The sequence below is a fragment of the Homarus americanus genome, unplaced genomic scaffold, assembly GCF_018991925.1.
Source record: "Homarus americanus isolate GMGI-L3 unplaced genomic scaffold, GMGI_Hamer_2.0 scaffold46197, whole genome shotgun sequence".
Lineage (NCBI taxonomy): Eukaryota > Metazoa > Arthropoda > Malacostraca > Decapoda > Nephropidae > Homarus > Homarus americanus.
This window is the reverse complement of record NW_024723050.1, coordinates 1,192,497-1,211,044: the sequence shown is the minus strand read 5'-3', so window position 1 is coordinate 1,211,044 and position 18,548 is coordinate 1,192,497. Positions and strand designations below refer to the sequence as shown.

At 37.9% G+C, this 18,548-nt stretch overlaps 1 protein-coding gene across 4 annotated transcripts in view; it reads left to right on the top strand.

Moving 5' to 3' along the window:
- The first annotated feature begins 3,580 nt into the window (after nt 1-3,580).
- The window catches only part of LOC121863234 (prostaglandin E synthase 2-like), a 32,368-nt gene continuing 17,400 nt past the window's right edge, over nt 3,581-18,548 (top strand). Inside the window, exons 1-3 of one of the 4 annotated variants that reach the window (XM_042361732.1) lie at nt 3,581-3,955; nt 8,820-8,825; nt 16,521-16,720. In XM_042361732.1, the coding sequence (XP_042217666.1) occupies nt 3,626-3,955; nt 8,820-8,825; nt 16,521-16,720 (536 nt within the window). In that variant the 5' untranslated portion in view covers nt 3,581-3,625. Of the gene's footprint in view, nt 3,956-8,819; nt 9,036-16,520; nt 16,721-18,548 lie in introns of all 4 variants that reach the window. The other 3 variants (XM_042361731.1, XM_042361730.1, XM_042361733.1) reach the window with 3 other exon arrangements.

Sequence of the window (18,548 nt, the reverse complement as noted above, 5' to 3'; positions counted from 1 at the left end):
GCCCGTTACCGCTTTCACCTCAGCCAATCAGCAGTGCCGCTCACTTCACTCTTCTCAAACCTGATCCTGCAGAATCGCATAAATACTCCTTGGCCTTGCCTGAAGGTCATTCTACTCAACGCTCTCAAACCAACAAGACCTCTGAACAAGCTCCTCACCACAAAGCAACTCCCTAGCACTGCACTGTACATATTATACATATTTATATATTTGGGACAAATTCACTTCAGAAGAAATAGCTAAGGAACCCCAGTGACCTAGTCTAGACCCAAAATTGTCACAGTTTGGCCCCAGTGTAAGACTCCTTCGGAGGGGGGGAGGGGGTGTTGTAGCATACAGTGTGTGGCAGGTTGTCAAATGCTCTTTATATGGCTCACAACGTACGTACATGTAAGTCTGTATATTTTCAGCCACCGGCTGCAAATCTATTAATAAACCGTTTATTATTATTATTATATCTAACACTCAGGATTGAGGGAGTATAGAAACTCACAATGCATATTCTGTATATATGTTGTTGTACAGTGCAGTTCTAAGTAGTTACTAGGTGAGGAGAAGCTTGCTCAGAGGTCCTGTTGGGCAAGGAGCTTTCTGGGGGAGCTGGTTGGTGAGGAGCTGTTGAGAGGTCTTGCTGGTCCAGTCGCTGAGTGTAGAATGACCTCCCCGGGATGGATGGTGTTGGGGATTACTGGCCTCTTCGCCGTTAGGCTATTTCGGCCGAAGCTGATTGGTTGGACTTCTTCCTTTTCTTGTTTCTTCTTTTGCTTTTCAGTTTCCATTCTTCTTCCTGGTCTTCTTCTGGGATATTCTCATACACGTCAATAAACGATATTAAAGATAGTGTAATGAAATCGGGTTTAATTGTCGTGATCTTGTTCTTGTCTTGCTTGTTCTTTTCTTGATTTTTCATTACAAGGAGGGCTTCCTTGTAGCTCAGTCTTTCCTTAGTCCGCCAAGCAGTTAGCGTCCTGGTGCCCGGGTGTCCCGCAGCTTGAACACACCTCCCGAGCACGACACTTCGGCGCCAGATGGCCGTACTTCTGGCATTTGTAGCAACGAGTAGGTCTTCGCTGGTACGGTTTTACTGGGATCTTCTCCCATCCCAGCAAAACGGAGCTAGGAAGTTCCTTTGGGAAGCCAACCAGGGCAGCTGTGCTGGTCAGCTTCCGAACTATTGAGAGCTGGTCTCCGATCAGCTCGGCCAGTTCTTCTTTTTCCAGATGTTTGATTTCTGTGTGGGAGATGACTCCCAAAACCAAGTTGTCCTGTAGGCAGGCTTCAACTTGGATCTGGATTCCATTGATTTGTTTTATGTTTTCTAATTGCTGGGCCTCTCCCCATTCCGCGAAGGTGACGATAAGGTCACCGCTGTCACTGCGGACGACCCCTGTCACCCCCGTGATTCCCGAGGAGTCAAAAAACTTCCTCAGGAAAAGGAGGTTGAGTTCCTTGCGCGAAGGGCGCTTGACTGGATACAGTCTAACGACCTTCGCCGGCCAGCCTGTGCCGTATTTATGTGATTCTGCCGCATCAGGAATCGAGGCGCGGGTAGCGCGAGAGCCAATCACGGGGGAGAACACGAAAGGTGTGAAACTCTCTGATCCTGAGCTTGAGGTGGAAGATCAAAACTAGGTCGGCGATCGTACCCCTACGTCCGCACCATAGACCTAGTCTCTCGGCGTAGCTGGCTGTATGCTGATTGGCTGGTAAGCGCGCGGCAGGAGCTCAGTTGGTATTGTAGGGGAGAGGATCCACTACAGTGTCATACATATAACCAACAATAAGTTTCTACTGTATAGTGGTCTGCCTAATATAAATTTATTTCATGAGTTTACTGTATGCACCGTCGGTCAGTAATATACTGTTTGATTTTGTTGGTGTTTATTGTCTCAATACAGAATGCACCAATACCTGAAATGTACAGAACAGGAATTAACACACATAGGCTACACCATCTCACACACATACTAGTACACACACTCCAATGACTATACGCTTGGATCAGTACAATGAATCTAGAGCAATTTTAATCAAATAAATTAGGACCAAATGCATGCATTGCAAAGAATTGTATTTCATATTTTTTATTGTTGATGGGCTAGTGTTGTTCACTTAAGACAAATGTAAAATTTTTAAAGCTCAGTACGTAATAACATAACGGCGACTTATGCACTATGCATTAGTTTCAGGTGAAAATATACTGTAACTCCTTGAGGCAAGAGGATCCTGGTACAACTGAATGTTTAACGGTGCCGTGTTATTCAATATCAGCCAGTGGTGCCATTTTAGCGATGTTTTGACCCACCATCTAGCGGGTAAATTTTCTGTCTAGTGCGAGCGGGTTTTTTGCGGATTTAACTGATATCTGGCGTATTTCTAGCCGTTTTAATTATATAATTATACTTGCATAAGTATAGATTGTCAGTGGAAAGATCTCACTTGTGAAGTTGTAGTGGATTCCTCCCCTACAAACGCCATGTGTCGCTGACTAGCCGATTCCCCGCGAATCTACTAGCGTATCCCTCGTGGTTAAGGTCAGGTAACCAGCGACGCCGAACAAAGCGGGGGCCTACCGTCAAGCCACGCCTACCCCCGCTATATGAGACCTCACCTGGCCGTAATCGACCTTTATCTACTTACCGCCACCAGCAAGCAACATCTCTCAACAGCTCCACACCACACGCTCCCTCAGAAAGCTCCTCGCCCTACAGGAACTCTGACCAAGCTTCGCCTGTCCTAGTACCTCTTTAACACTGTGCTGTGCAACAATATATATACGGGAAACACATTGTGACTTTCTATTCTACCACAATCCTGAGTGTTGGATATATTACATGTACGTACGTTGTGAGGCCAAATAAGAGACCCTGACAACCTGCTACAAAGTGGAATGAAGTTTCACAAACTGCCCTGTTTTGAAATGAAGTACATAACTACATGGACGCATCACATTGCAATCCATCCAAGGAGTTGGCAGAGTATGCTTTATCAGTTCTCGTCATACCCGACTCTAATGCTGAAGCAGAAAGGATATTCAGTCAGTTAAACATAGTGAAAAATAAACTTCGAAACAGAATGGGAAAAAATGGCTAATGCTCTTCTTGCAGTGCGAGCAAGTTTGAAAATAAATGAAAAGTCTTGTCTTGAATATGAAATACCGGCTGATATCTTGAAATTGGTTGGTACTAGTAATGCATACGTCAGTGAACCAATCCTGAAATCAACACCAAGAGCAAGTACATCTCGAGAGGAAACAGAGGTAGAGGAATTTGATGATTCCTCTCTCTTCCTGTTTTAAAGGTAGGCCATGCATATCCTGTGATGTTTATTATACATTCATAATACTTATGTGACATTATGCCCACCGGTGTGTTAATTAGCTATACTTCTATGTACCATACTTTCTAAAGTAATCATTCTAGCTATTTACATATATTAATGGTTTAATTGTGTATATATCTATATACGGTATATATAAAGAGGGTAACATGCTATTATCTGTAGAGCTACAATCTAGCGTGTTAGGGGTCAAATGTAGCGGGTTTTGGAGTCTCATATAGCGGGAATGTAAATTTGTAGATGGCAACACTGCTATCAGCTGTCTCGTCTGTACAGTGGCAAAACAATGTCTGTTTACGTAAAGAGACTCTTCCCGTATTTTAGTCGAAATGGAAGTGTTTTATGTAGAAATATAAAAGTAGGTAGTGAGAGGTATGGTTTAGAAGGGCAGAGCGTGTTGAGGTGTGCAGCTACAGTGAAATCACCGCCGCCTAAGCCATCATCATGGAGGAGATATGGCAAATTAGTTGGTATGGGGTTCGGTGTAGGCGCCTTGGCTACTGGCGTCTACATGTACGACATTTACAAGAGAGTTACAACCCCGATAGCAAACCCATCTGAGGGAGGTGAATATGTCCTACGAGAGGCACCGCCTTCTTTCACCCCTTCAAGAAGAGTAGGTTTTTGGGTATTATTTCACGTCTTGCCACTTAAAGAATTTTGAAAATTTTATGGTTGCAATCAGTAGCTTAGACAATTCTAAGACAATTTTCTTCGGTAAATTTTACATTGTCACACCGTTCACTGTTAGAAAGTCAATAATATATTTTTCTAGTGTATTTTTGTGTGTTTAGACCGAATATGACCTTCATTTCTGGCGGAAGTTAGCCGGGTTTTTTTCGAATTTTTTTAGTTGGACGTTTTCCGAAAAAAAATCATGGCAAAATACACCAAAAAAACACTGGAAAAACAAAAACCAAAGCTAACCTAACTGACTCTTACCATATGATGGAATCACCTATTTCTTACCTTATTGGTCTGGTTCTTGTTCGTCGTTGCATTCTGGGATTCTTACACAACGCCACATATGTTGGTCTTTGCGATATTTACATTCAGTCTTGCTCTTAGTACACTTTACTGAGGTTGGAAGAACACCATGCGATCGAAAAAATGCTATAGTTTCTACGTTTTTTTTTTCCAGAAACTGGCAATCAGCTCCATATACTTAAAGTGACACCCATCGCAGACTTCCATGGTCGGAACTGAACTTGAATTTCAAAATATGAGAGACCCAAAATAAAACTCGAATTTGATTGGGCCAAATATAGTCCGAATTATACCCAAAATCATTTTAATTGGTTCCAAAAGCAAAAACGCTTTTGATAGGCTGCGTGATGTGTACGGGAATGCATGCGCGTGATGATTTATGAAGGAGATGCGCAGTGTGAGAGGTGAGGCAGGCGATAATGGAAGAAAATTTTGGAAAAGCTATCTCCGTTATTATACATTTCCGCCGATTATGTAATAGATGAAAATTATCTTATAATTAGACGTCTTATTCGAATATGATAATAGATTAGTGGTAGGAATGAATGGTGTGTAAACACACTACCTTTGCTTCTAACCCACAGATGCATGTTAGGAGGTTAGGTTAGGTCGTTTGCGAGAGAAATGACATAGAAGAAATGTATCTTAGAATTGTCTAAGCTATTGATTGCCAAAAAAAAAAAAATGGCTGTTGATATTTTGCCATGACTGGTAAGCTCCTACTAAAGGTATTTTACCGTGAGTGCACTCTTACCGGCGAACAACACGAGAACTATATTTGACCGTGACTGGTGGTATTTATTTTGCCGTGAGTCGATTGTTGTGGAGCTGTAAACATACCTAACCATTTTTCTGTTGTGCATGGAAAGTTATCATTATAAATGAGTACTTAGCCACTCAAAGCGCACTCACAGTAAAATAGCGTTAGTAAAACTTTGCCGGTCATGGTTAAATATCCACTACGTAAAATTATCTCGATGGATATATTGCCATGACCGGCTAAGTTCCTTCTAACCCATTATACCATGACTGCGCTGTTTAATATGACGGGGGTCGGGGGTGAGTCCACCCCCCCCCCCCCTCCTGGGCTAGGAAGTTAAGTAAGGTAAGGTAGGATTCTTTGGTTGCTTAGGTCAGGTTCTCTTAGGTTCTAGTAAATGTTGCCTCTTTTATAATGATAACATCTGTGGAAAATGACCAAAATCTAACAATTCTTTCTGGTCAGATATGTTTATAGCTACACAATGATTGACTCACAGCAAAATAAATGCCAAATGCCTCCAGAGTCTTGGTCACATATCAATCATGCGTTGTTTGCCGGTAATGGATGTTAAGCCAATCAGAGTGTATCCACGGCGAAATAGCATTAGTAGGAACTTAGCCAATCACGGCAAAATATCCACTGCTTAAAATTATCAAAGTTCTTTGAGTGTCAACAAGTAAAATTTTACTAAAGTAAACTTTTACCTCTTTTTTTCTTCAAGTTAATGCTATTGTGATAGTAGGTTGTAGCTGCCTTAATGCTTTGTACAGTCTTGTTCAAGATTCTTCGAACGCTGCTGGAGACAGCTGGCAACTCAATGCCATTTGTTTACTATAGTACGTCATAAAAATTATGAATAAATGTAAAAGTGATCGGTGATTGGTTACTTAGTTCCCCGTTGCTTAATTTACTGGTTCGGCTTTGTATTTTTGTATTATATTATACTACGTACTGTACTATAGTAAAAAAATGGCTTTGAGTTGCCAGCTGTCTCCAGTAGTGTTCGAAGAAACTTGAATGAGACTGTTCCAGTAATTCTTTAGATAATGCAGAAGCAATTGGTTAGCACCAGAAATACAGGTAACATTGAAATTGAACCAACATTTCTGGAGATAATATTTGTGTGATATTGTACTGAACACAGAAATAGAAATGTGAATGCACAGAACCTGACATAACCAAAGAAATCTACCTTACCCTACCAAACTTCCTAACTGGACCTCCTGTTATACAGTATTAGGCATAAAGAACTTACTGTGATATTTCGTTCCAATGAAAGCAACTACAGCACAGGTATCTTCAATACACCCTGCAATTTAATGTACCTGTACAGTACATCTTTGTGAATCATACTGTATATGACGCTCATGTCACCATGGGATGCGACCGCCCGGCCCGCCTCAGTGTAAACAAGTACAATGTGCATATATATATATATATGCTGATAACCACAAGGAGAGAAGAAAACACGAAGTTCCCAAGCGCTTTCGTGTAATTCACATCTTCAGGGGTGAGTACAGACTGTCTGTACTCACCCTGAAATATGATAATATATATTATATATATATATATTTATATATATATATATTATATATATATATATTTTATATATATATATATTATATATATATATATTTTATATATATATATATATATATATATATATATATATATATATATATATATATATATATATATATATATATATATATATATATATATATATATATATATATATATATATATATATATATATATATATATATATATACACAGTGGGGTTTGCTATAACGAATCTAATTGGTTCTAGAACCTTGTTCGTTATAGCATTCGTTCGTTATAGGATTAATCCGTTCCAGGCCCCCAAATACAACCACCTAACACTGAAAAATATAATATAAAATTGTCAAAATTGTAAAAAGTGCATAAATATACACCTAAACCCCCGAAATAAAGAGTATCATGAATACTTGTAATAAAAAAACAATAAATTATTAAAAAAATTTTTTTTTTTTTTTAAATATAATGTTCGTTGTAGGAGTTTCGTTCGTTATAGCATTCTCAATTTTATAGGTAAAACCGTTCGTTATAGGAATATTCGTAGTAGGATCCGTTCCTTATAGCATACCCCACTGTGTGTGTGTGTGTGTGTGTATATATATATATATATATATATATATATATATATATATATATATATATATATATATATATATATATATATATATATATATATATATATATATATATATATATATATATATATATATATATATATATATATATATATATATATATATATATATATATATAGATAGATAGATAGATAGATAGATAGATATAATCACACGGGAAAAAGGAAACAACGGAGCACCTTAGCTTTCGTCTTTATTCAAGACATCTTCAGAGGCAACTGGATTACATGGACAGAGAGAGGCTTAAATATACAGGGTGACCTTAAAAACATGAGGTCAGGTTATAATGATGTCATCCACTAATCCCCACACCAACACACACGTAGAGGAGCTAAAGAGAAGGGGGGGGACGTGACTAGTCAGGTCAGGTCAAAAATAAGGGACCCACTTAATAACTACCATACATCTCGATCAAAGGTTTTCAAAGCATTTTTAACCTTGGGCCACTGACAAATAAATTTATGTAACATATTATCAGTTTTGAACTGACCATCACTAAGGTTTATTGATTTTAATTCCTTAATCAAACTAGCTTCAACCAGAAGTCTTTCTGTGACACAAGATGATTTAAATACTTATAAGCTTTTTTCCCAAGCAATGGGATGATTATTATTCCTAACATAACCGTTGGTCAGTGTTTGTTGTTTATTTATTTTTGTTTTCTAAACCATACCTTAATGTATGTCTGCAAACTTTTTAGATGCTTCTATTCTTATTGCCAAGGATGATATGTTATTTTAATGAATAAAATAACAAATATATACTGTACAGTAACATGTCTCTGCTTTTAGGGCTGAGTAATTTGGGAGTCTTTTTAAGTTTCCAAAGTGTTGTGGAGGTAAGAGACATAGGCAATCCAGACCTCATGGGATGAGAAATGGGAATCTCTAATGCAACTTTAGGGCTAGAGTACCAACATTAAGCAGGTTAAGTAGTGCTTAAAGAGGCTACACTACAGTGTACTGTACTGTACTTAAATACAACTTCAGTTCTATCCATACTCATAAGCCTTAGGATTTTTAAAACTTAAGGTTTAGGTAAAGTCCGTTAAAAGAGGAAGTTATTTTCTTGGGGGTTGAAATGAGTCTTTTAGACAATCTTAATAAATGCAATTCCCACACTTACCGTTTTATTCTGACTATCGCCAGACCATTTTATTCTGGCTATCGCCAGACGAATTTATTCAGCTTAGGGTAACCTCCCGCAGCCAAAGTGTTAATCCTACTGAGCTGAATGAAATCATCTGGTGGTAGCCAAACAAAATATTAAAACCCTTTTTATTTTCATGTTAAATCTGAGTACAGTGCAGTGCAATGTTTAACCCCTCGAGCATGATGAGCTAACAGACATGAGTACATTGTCTTGTCTTAATCCTTTGTATATGGTAGCCTATTCCCTTGAGTAAAATGGCTCAGTACTCAAGAGGTTGGGTTGCATGTGAGATGGGGCAAATTGGTAAGTGGTCTTGAATATTAATGTGAGCTATTGATTACATACACATATTAAGATTGATAAATTTGATACGTCTGTTTCAGATTCAGGTGCCAACAGACACTACAGGATTGAAGATAACGCTCTTTCAGTACCAGACATGCCCATTTTGCTGTAAAGTAAGGGCATTCCTGGACTACTTTGGATTTTCTTATGATGTTATTGAAGTCAACTCGGTCACGCGCACGCAAACAAGGTGGACGGATTATCGCAAAGTTCCATTCCTTGTTGTACAGATTCCCAATACTGATGTGATATTAGTAAGTTGATTATCACTATTCAAAGATTTTTAAAATTGGAAGAAGGAATATATATCAGGCAAAAATATATGGAACAGGTTGAGCAAATGGAGAGATTGTAACTTTTTATGTTATGGTCACTCTGAACTCGTAATTTTGGGCACATAGATTTAACTTTCTTCACCTTTTTTTACTCTGCTACATGCACACAATCATAAATACATAATGTGCAAAAAATAATAACCATAAGTTGGAAAATAAATGGAATACAGTAAACATTTTTTGTGTGAGGACAGGAGGGGGAGCATTGCTAAGGGTCGGCAGAGGCGGTGTCGCTAGCTGAGCTGGGTTGCTATGGTGAGGTTTGAGGGCGGCCAAGTGTGATGCAGCCAGCATCTACCGTATACAAATGGTGGCTGTGTTAAACTTTCATTTAGCTTTTCCCTAATGGTTTTAGTTGCATAATTTCATCTTGATAATATTTTATTAATGTTTTTAATGTGTTAGGTCATAAATTATAGTACAGTAGTTGTTGTGCATCGGTTATCATTATTTAGGTAGGCTTTTTTTTTATTTGTGAATTGATTTAATGATATTGGGGCTCTTGTCATTGGGGAACCGAACCTTATTTTTCCCATAAGTTCTTTTATTCACTACAGTACAGTGGTTCCTCGGATAACGAACTCAATCCGTTCCAGCAGGTTGTTCGTTAACCGAAAATTTCGTTAACCGAAACCATTGTTTCATTGGGTTTTTGGGTAATTGGTTCCAGCTCACCGAAAATTTCCTAAATTCAACAAAAATGGTAGAAAAGTTCACTTACTTTGAGGTGTGTATGTAGAAGGCTCCTGGATGATGATGATGATGATGATGATGTGCATTTGAAGTGGGAGGAGGAGAAGGGAGAAGAGAAGGAAGTGGAGGTGGAGGAGAAGCATTTTACTGCTTCTTGGAAGGCGAGTCACCTTCCATGAAAATGTCAGGAACCTCTGGACTGACAGATTCTCCACCATGAACATCCTCTCTCCTTGAAGTGGAAGGCTGAGGGATAGCATCTTGTTCCCTCTGCCTTTTACTGAAGAAAGTGTCAATTGTGGTCTGTGGGGCATCTCTCCTCCTCACCATTAACTTATGTTTAAAGAAGGAGACCACTGAGTCCTCAACATGACACAAAGTTAGTTCAGTTTTTTCCACTTCTGGGTGCTTTGAAGCCAGTTCCCTGAACTTCTCCCAGTAGTAAATCACATCTTTCAGCTGTTTAGCTGACATATGGTCATCACTTTCAATTTCCTCCTCACCACTGTCAGCCTCTACCTGTAACATCTCATCCAGTTGCTTCAAGTCATCAGGAGTAAGTTCCTCCTCATGAGACATCACAAGCTCTTCCACATCCTCCTCCTCCACTTCAAGGCCCAATGACTGACCAATGGACACAATCTCCTTGTCCAACTCTGTTTCTTCCTCAAATCCCTCAAAATCATGGACTACTGATGGCCACAGTGCTTTCCATGAAGAATTGAGGGATCTAGTGGAGACTTCTTGCCATGATGACACAATCAATTTTACAGCCTCCAGGATGTTGAATTGTGTCATCCAGAACTGTTTCAGTGTTAGTTCAGGATCAGTGGAAGTTGCCTGACGACACCTCCTAAACATTTTCTTCATGTACAACTTCTTGAAGTTGCTGATCACATTCTGGTCCATTGGCTGTATGATTGATGTAGTGTTTGGAGGCAAAAATAACACTTTCACAAAGTCAAATTGATACTCCAAATTGCTGGCAAGGTCAGGGTCATGACCAGGAGCATTATCCATGAGGAGAAGAACCTTTAAAGGGAGTTTATTGGTGGTTAGGTAGCTCTTGACAGAAGGGCAAAACACATCAACAGCCCATTCATTAAAGAGCTGTCTTGTCACCCATGCCTTCCGGTTGGACTTCCAATAAACTCCAAGTTTTGTTCTTACCACTTTCTCTTGCTTGAACACCCTGGGGTTTTCAGAGTGGTAGACAAGCATAGGCTTCAGTCGGAAATCCCCTGAAGCATTGACATCAAGCAATAGAGTGAGACGGTCTTTCATGGGTTTATGCCCAGGTAAAGAGGCTTCATCTTTGGTGATGAATGTTCTTTTGGGCATCTTTTTCCAGAACAGCCCAGTTTTGTCCACATGGAACACTTGCTGTGGAAGATAATTTTCTTCTTCCATCAGTTTTTTAAATTCAACTAAAAACTTGCTGCCCCTTCTTTATCAGCACTAGCAGCTTCACCATGCCTAACAACACTGAAAATGTCACTTCTTTTCTTAAATTTTTCGAACCAGCCTTTGCTGGCCCGAAAATCTTCAAATTCTGTGCCTGAAGAACCAGGTTGATCTGCCTTTAAATGTTCATAAATCTCCCTGGCTCTTTCACAAATGAATTCACTAGAAACTGAATCACCTTTCATCTGTTTTTCCCTAATCCAGATGATAAGTAACCTCTCAGTTTCTGCGATTAGGGATCTACTTTTAAACACACTTGTAGATTTGTCTCTCACTTTCACTTCTTTCAATTTGTCTTTCTGTGCAAGAATTATCGACACAGTTGATGCCGACATGCCGTATTCTTTGCTAAGCACATTTGATTTAATGCCTTGTTCATGTTTTTTTATGATTTCCTGCTTGGTTTGGATTGAAATAGCTTTTCTTGATCTCTTAGGCCCCATGCTGGATTCAAACAATGTCAACACGTGTTTTTCAAAGTTAAACTTGTTGTAAATAAAGAATATTTTCTTTAAAATAACACTGCACTGCGCTATATATTGTCAATATGTATAATAAATTTCAAAATGACCAATAATTTGCTTGGAAACACAGAAAAAAAGCGTTTAGTTAAAGAGAGTCTCAAGCAAGATGTTACCTCCAGTGAAAACAGAGAGAGACTAACGCCTGCTTGCTGTGTTAAGAGGCTGGATGCCGCGCATTAAACTAGTCACTTTACCTTCAATTACGTTCAATAATTGTTAAAATGGCTAAAAAATTGAATATTAAACTTTTAAAATTATTGAATAGTATAAACTTCTTGATATTTACTAAAATAGTAAGGAATTTAAGCCCTAGAACCGATTAATGTATTGGCGGACTGATACTAAAGCTGGTTGCCCGGCCAGTGCAAGCGAAAACATGTTGAGGTCGGTTTGTAAGAAATTCGTTAACCGAATTTTTGTTCGTTAACCGAATTGAAGATTCTTATGGAAGGCAGTTCGTTAACCGAGGGATCACTGTATACAAAAATGCACATAATGAAGGGTTTTCAGGAACCTAATCAATAGCGAGGGATACCTATACAGTATACTTAACTGAAATCACTTTTTATGTCATAACGAAATTTCGGTTAATGAGCGCTTCAGTTAACGAAATTTTGGTTAACAAATTACCTTCCATAAGATTCTTCACTTCGGTTAACGAATTCCTTGCGAATTTTTCTCAACATGTTTTCGCCTGCATTTGGCTGCCCACCAGCTGTAGTATTAGTCTGTCAATGCAGTAATCGGTTTTAGGGCTTAAATTCCTTACCATTTTAGTAAATATCAAGAAGGTTGTACTATTCAATGATTTTAAAAGTTTTATAATAATTTTTTTAGTCATTTAAAAATTATTAAACATAATTGAAGTACAGTACAGGGAACTATATTTTTGCGCGCCAAACAGCCACTCAACACACCAAGCTTGGCGTCAGTTTGTTTACCAGTTCAGAGGAAGGAACATCTTGTTTGAGACTTTTCAACATAAATGCTTTTTTTCTGTGTTTCCAGTCAAATTATTGGTCATTTTGAAATATATTTTACTTATTGATAATAAATAGTGCAGTGTTGATTTAAAGAAAATAATCTTGAATTACACCAAGTGAACTAAAATTTTATGGGTGAAATGGCGGCATGGGGTGACATCTCTTCCACCCCAATGCCTTCTCTTCTCCCTTCTCCTCCACCCCCATTCTAATTCCCATCATCATCATCAACCAGGAGCCTTCTACATGCACACCTCAAAGTAAGTGTACTTTACTGCATTTATTTTTCGTTTGTATGTAATTTTCGGTGAGCTGGCACCAATTAGCCAAAAACCCATTGAAACAATGATTTCAGTTAAAAAAATTTTCGGTTAACGAGCAATCTTCTGGAACGAATTGTGCTCGTTAACCGAGGGACTACTGTATGCTGGTACAGTAATGTACAATACACCAATTCCCCCATTTATGTTGTTTCAGTCAACATCGCAGAAAAAAAAATATATACAGTGGTCCCTCGATTAACGAATTTACAGTCAACGAAATAGCTCCCATAAGGATTTTCAATTCCATTAATGAACAAAACTTTGTTGTGCGCATCAGCTGATCGGCTAGTCCGCCAATACAGTAATTGGTTCTGTTTACATTTGTTTCCAGTGGAGTAAATATCAAGAAAGTTGTGCTCTTGAATACTTTTGTATTTTTTATATTAAAATTATTGGTCATTCTAATTTAGTTAACATATTGATAATACTTGTATATACAGCACAGGGAACAGTTTTTGTTTGCCAATCAGCTGATCGAATCGCTCACCAACGCTTTTCCGCTTAACTTTGCTTACAGTGGAGTAAACATCCAGTTTGTTGGTCTTTGAATATTTTTTGCATTTTTATATTAAAATTATTGGTCTTTCTGAAATTTAGTTCACATAAGTGAACGTGGGCCCTTTGTGCCCGGTGAAAGTTTGTCCGGCTGTCAGCATACAGCGAATGAGGGTGCGCCAAGTCCGTTGACTTGCATCGTTTTCCATCTAAAATAAAATGGTTAATTAATGCCTTCCTAAAGAAACCATCGACATGGGACCAGGTTTGTTTCACTCTACGATTTTTTTTGCGATTTTTCTACCAAGTTTGATGAAAAACGATTGTGCCGTTTCGGCTGCCCAGAACAGACACACGGCTATTCCTATAGTATATTAGATATTGATAATATACAGTGCAGAAATTATTATGAAACATGAAGAAGGCATTAGAACCAATGCGCTCTGTAAAGAATATGGCATGTCATCATTGACTGCCTCTACAATCAGCTGTTTGATATGTAGACAAAGCTGCCAGGAATACGACATACACACCTCAAAGTAACTTAAAATATAGTATTCTATTGTTTTTTATTTATTTTTATACAGTATACTGTACAGTACGGTACTGTATTTAGTTTATATTTAATGTTTTGTTAATTCTAGTACTGGTATACAGTACTTTGTATGTACTTTTTCTGTGAGATGGAACCAATTACCTAATATCCCATTGAAATAATAGATTCAGTTTACGAAATTTTTTGTTAACGAACGACTCTGGAACCAATTGTGTTCGTTAATCGAGGGACCACTATATGAAAATGAGAAATGTACGACAATTTTTTATTTAAATTCAGTACGAAGGCGCTTGGCGTTGATAACAGCTGGCTGTGTAAGCAACCAGCATGGGCGCCATATTTGTTTGTAATTGTTCGGTGGTTGGTTGGTTGATGCTCTTCTAACATTCACTTAAAATCCAATTATAAATTTATTTGAGCCCTAGAACAATGAGTGCTAAATGTGCATTAGGCACTACTACTGGTTGTGGTCACAGAAAGAAGAGGAAAAGTGTTACACTGGAAGTTAAATTATATGTGGTAAAGAGATTTGAAGAAGGACAGTGAGCTTTGGACCTAGCAAGAGCTGTCGGTTTGTGGAAATGCAGAAAATATCAAATCATGTACAGTCCCGGAAGAAAGTTCTCACAACAGTCAAGGTGAATGGTGTAAAGTCTGCCCACCCTTACTGGACAACGGGTCCACTGTCCAGCCATCGCCTCCCTCCTTCCCTCCCTACACACACACACACACACACACACATACACACCCTTGCAGTTCAACAATCAAAATCTGATACTTCCATTTCTCAATAAGGACTCGGGAAGGATGTCATTGTTTTGTTAATAAATTCATGAAACGAGTTACTCAATCAAGTTTTACATTATTTGACGTAATATGTTACACCATTGTTAGATAATCATGTCATAGTATAGAGTGTGTTTTGGTGGCTGGGGTTCAAAACAATATCAGAATCCTCCAAGCTGTATTGTCTTTCAGAATGAGAGCCAGAAAACTAAACATGAATGTGTGGAATAATATGGTTCATAAGAGAATGCTTTCTTACCCTCCTTGATAATGGCCTTGTCATAGGGTCTACTGCATGTAACCTTGGCTGGATCTCTTCAGTGGATGACATGGTGGGAGTATGACTGACGTATGAGCGACACAATTAATATAAAAGTGTGCCATAACAAGAAGTAGGTCACAACACTGATTGATCAGCATTTGATGAAAAAATAAAAGTAGCATGACCATATTTTAGTATACATTATACTTGTATAGGTAACCATAAATGTTGCCTACTTAATATTATATATAGTGCACTCAATATCTTTGTAGACAAATTAACAGTTAAAAAATAAAACAATGATTCGAACAATCTATTCTTTAGATTACATGAATTATGCATAACACATATCGTCAGCCAAATTATTCAATCAGTAGCCCATCCAGCTGCCCTGCCTTTCAATGTCATCACATGACAGTAGTAGCCAATCATAGCGCACAAGCACTCTGAGACTACCCACCCACGTGCTTGGCATGTGTCGGTGCATGATGTAATCGCTCGGAAATTTATTAAAATACCCAGGAAGGAGAGAATTTCTTGGAATGCTAAAAAAAATTTCCAAGTAATGGAAAGTTCCGGGAATCAAAAATTTATGTAAAACTCAAAATACTTTTACATAAGAGAAAGATTTAAGTAATCCAGCAGAATGGAGAATAAAAAAAGGGGGCTCATCACTGCCCCAAGATAACTCTAAAGGAATATTCATTTGGCTAGTTTCAGATTTTTTTACATAGAATGTGTTTTAGTATAGGTGAAAGTGGGCTAGAACTATCAGATATTCTTGTAATTTTTAAATCTATCAAAAGTTGGTCACTCAAAATTTTCAAACAATCACCAGTAAAGGGTGAATGAACTGATTTCTGATACATGTATTAAGTTTAGGGTGGTGACTACTCACCAAGTGAGGTGATGTTTGAGGAAGGCCTTTTAGTCAACTTTAATTGACCTAATGGTTGCCTTATGGCGTATGCCTTCACAAAGGCACTTTAGATTGTTCCTAGTCTTTTGTTTTTATATAAAAAAGTAGCAGTATGGTATCACTATACAGGGGTAATATTTATAAAGTGGCAGTATCTCATAATTTATATGTGGGAATAGGGTCTGAAGTTTTGTAAATAATTTGTATAAACATTAGTACTGTACTCTAATATTTACATAATTTTTGTAGACTGGCAATATCCACTCGGTTTCTCTAAAAGTGGTACGTATACTGTACTGTATTAGACATGATATTTTTATTAAATTTTTGTTTAGTTTTTTAATCAGTATTTTACATTATTAGAATTAGCAAGTTAAAATGGGATATTTTCTCTTCCAGCAACTCAAGGACAGTACTATGATTATATCCGTGCTTCAGTCTTTTCTGGATAACAATACGTCAAATCTACCAGACCTAGTGAAGTGTTATCCAACTATGGTGTACACAGATGAAGAAGGAGAAAAACGTATTGAGATTATGAATCGTTACTTTCTAATGTACGGGCAGCATCCTTCTGGACGCACTAAAGAAGATATTGTGTAAGTTGGTATAAAAAATTTTATTACTCTTTCAAGCCTCTTCCCTCTCAAGGTAGGGCGAATGGAAACACATGCAGTACTAGCTATATTGTACACACATTTTTCCTTAATTCAGTATCATTAATTAATTTTTACTGTAGTACTGTTCTGCTATTGTTCTGCCCTTCTATAGCAATATACAGCATCATATTTTGTTACTTTATACAAGCCAGCCTTCCCCATCATCAGCATGTCCTTCCCTGAAGATCACACACTGCTGCTTCCTGAATATCTACTTCAAAACACTTTTGTTGCCTCCTTCACTTCATCCCATTTTGTTCTGTTTAGTCTTTCCCTATTTTTCTCTTGCCTGCCACCTCTAAATTATATCCTCTTATCTACAATCATTTTCTTCTCATTCTCTTAGTATGTCCATATCAACTGAACAAACTTGATTCACTTTCTGCCCAGCACTTCTTTCACATTTGTATATTTTTATTTTTGCAATTCCGAGCTTAGATTACTATCAAGCATTTCATTTATCATTTGTGTGTGTAAAAAATAAATCTGGTGTAATAAGGTGGCATTCTTCATACAGCAATTATTATACATGGGAAACCACTCTTATGGAACTAAGAAGAGGTCAGTACCACATCATTCATGTACTGTATTTCCAATATCTGGAGACCCAGTATCATTGTGTCAGACTGCTAACAATAAGACACTTTTTGAGAGCATTGTAAATTTTCTGCAGTTCTAAATTGTATTTTTTCTTAAAATAATTGAGGTGTTGCCTGATCTTCATATTTCCTGGTTAATTCCCTTCACCAGGTGACTTATTGTAATAAGGGGTGACTTACTAGGGAACTCCTTGAGCTTTTTGGCTGGGGTTCTAGGGTCTTTTAGGGTTGATCTGTTATTATCTCATTGATTACCCTCGCACAGCCTACCTAAAATGAAGTTGAGGGTGCATGTAGAAGTTTATCCCCCTCTCTTGGAATGAAGGTGGGTATGTATCCATACAAATCTGGATTTGTTTATTAAGAGCACATCATCTTTGAGCTGACCATAACAGGGAATAGTTTTACTTCAAAAAGCTAAATTATTATCCCAGTGTTTAGATATTAGGTGTATTAACTATAAATTACAGTACGTACAGTACATATATTGTAGATCCATTTTCATTTCATTGGTTTGTTTACATTTATCCAATCCTAAGGCCATGGCAAATTGGAAGAGGTATCTAACCTTAGTACAAGAGTTTTTTTGGTGAATTTACTCCCAAAACAATGTACAGTCGCAGTCAAAAGTAATCATCCACTCCACCACCTAAACCCTGTGCCTGGCCAGGTCCTTTCTGTGCGGCAAGTCACTTGGGGTGGAGAGGAGGAATGGTCGACTTGGAGGAGAGCCGTTTGTTTGGGGGGAGGGTGGTATGCAATGCAAATTGCTCAGCAGAGAGGGGGGTTAAAGAAAGCAAGAAAATTCATGACAGAAGGAAGGGAAGGTTGGATGTAAGTTTTTTTCTAAATACAAGATATGATCTTAGGTTTACATGTTTGAAAGAGTAATAGATGAGGACCCTTATTTTATGATTACGTATTATAATGTGCCATCAATATCCTTATTTATCATTTTTTCAGGTTGTGGTTCAAGTTTTAAACAATGGTAATTAGATAATTAGGTAATTGGTAGGTAGGAGGCAGCCATCAAACAGGGAGGTACTACCGCCTGGGAAGATATTGGAAGCATAATGTGTTGTCTAATGGTAGACCCTGTTGCCATATGGCATAACAAAAATTGTGACCAAGTCCCAGGTTGCTGATTTGTCTTTCTGCCTCATTTACAC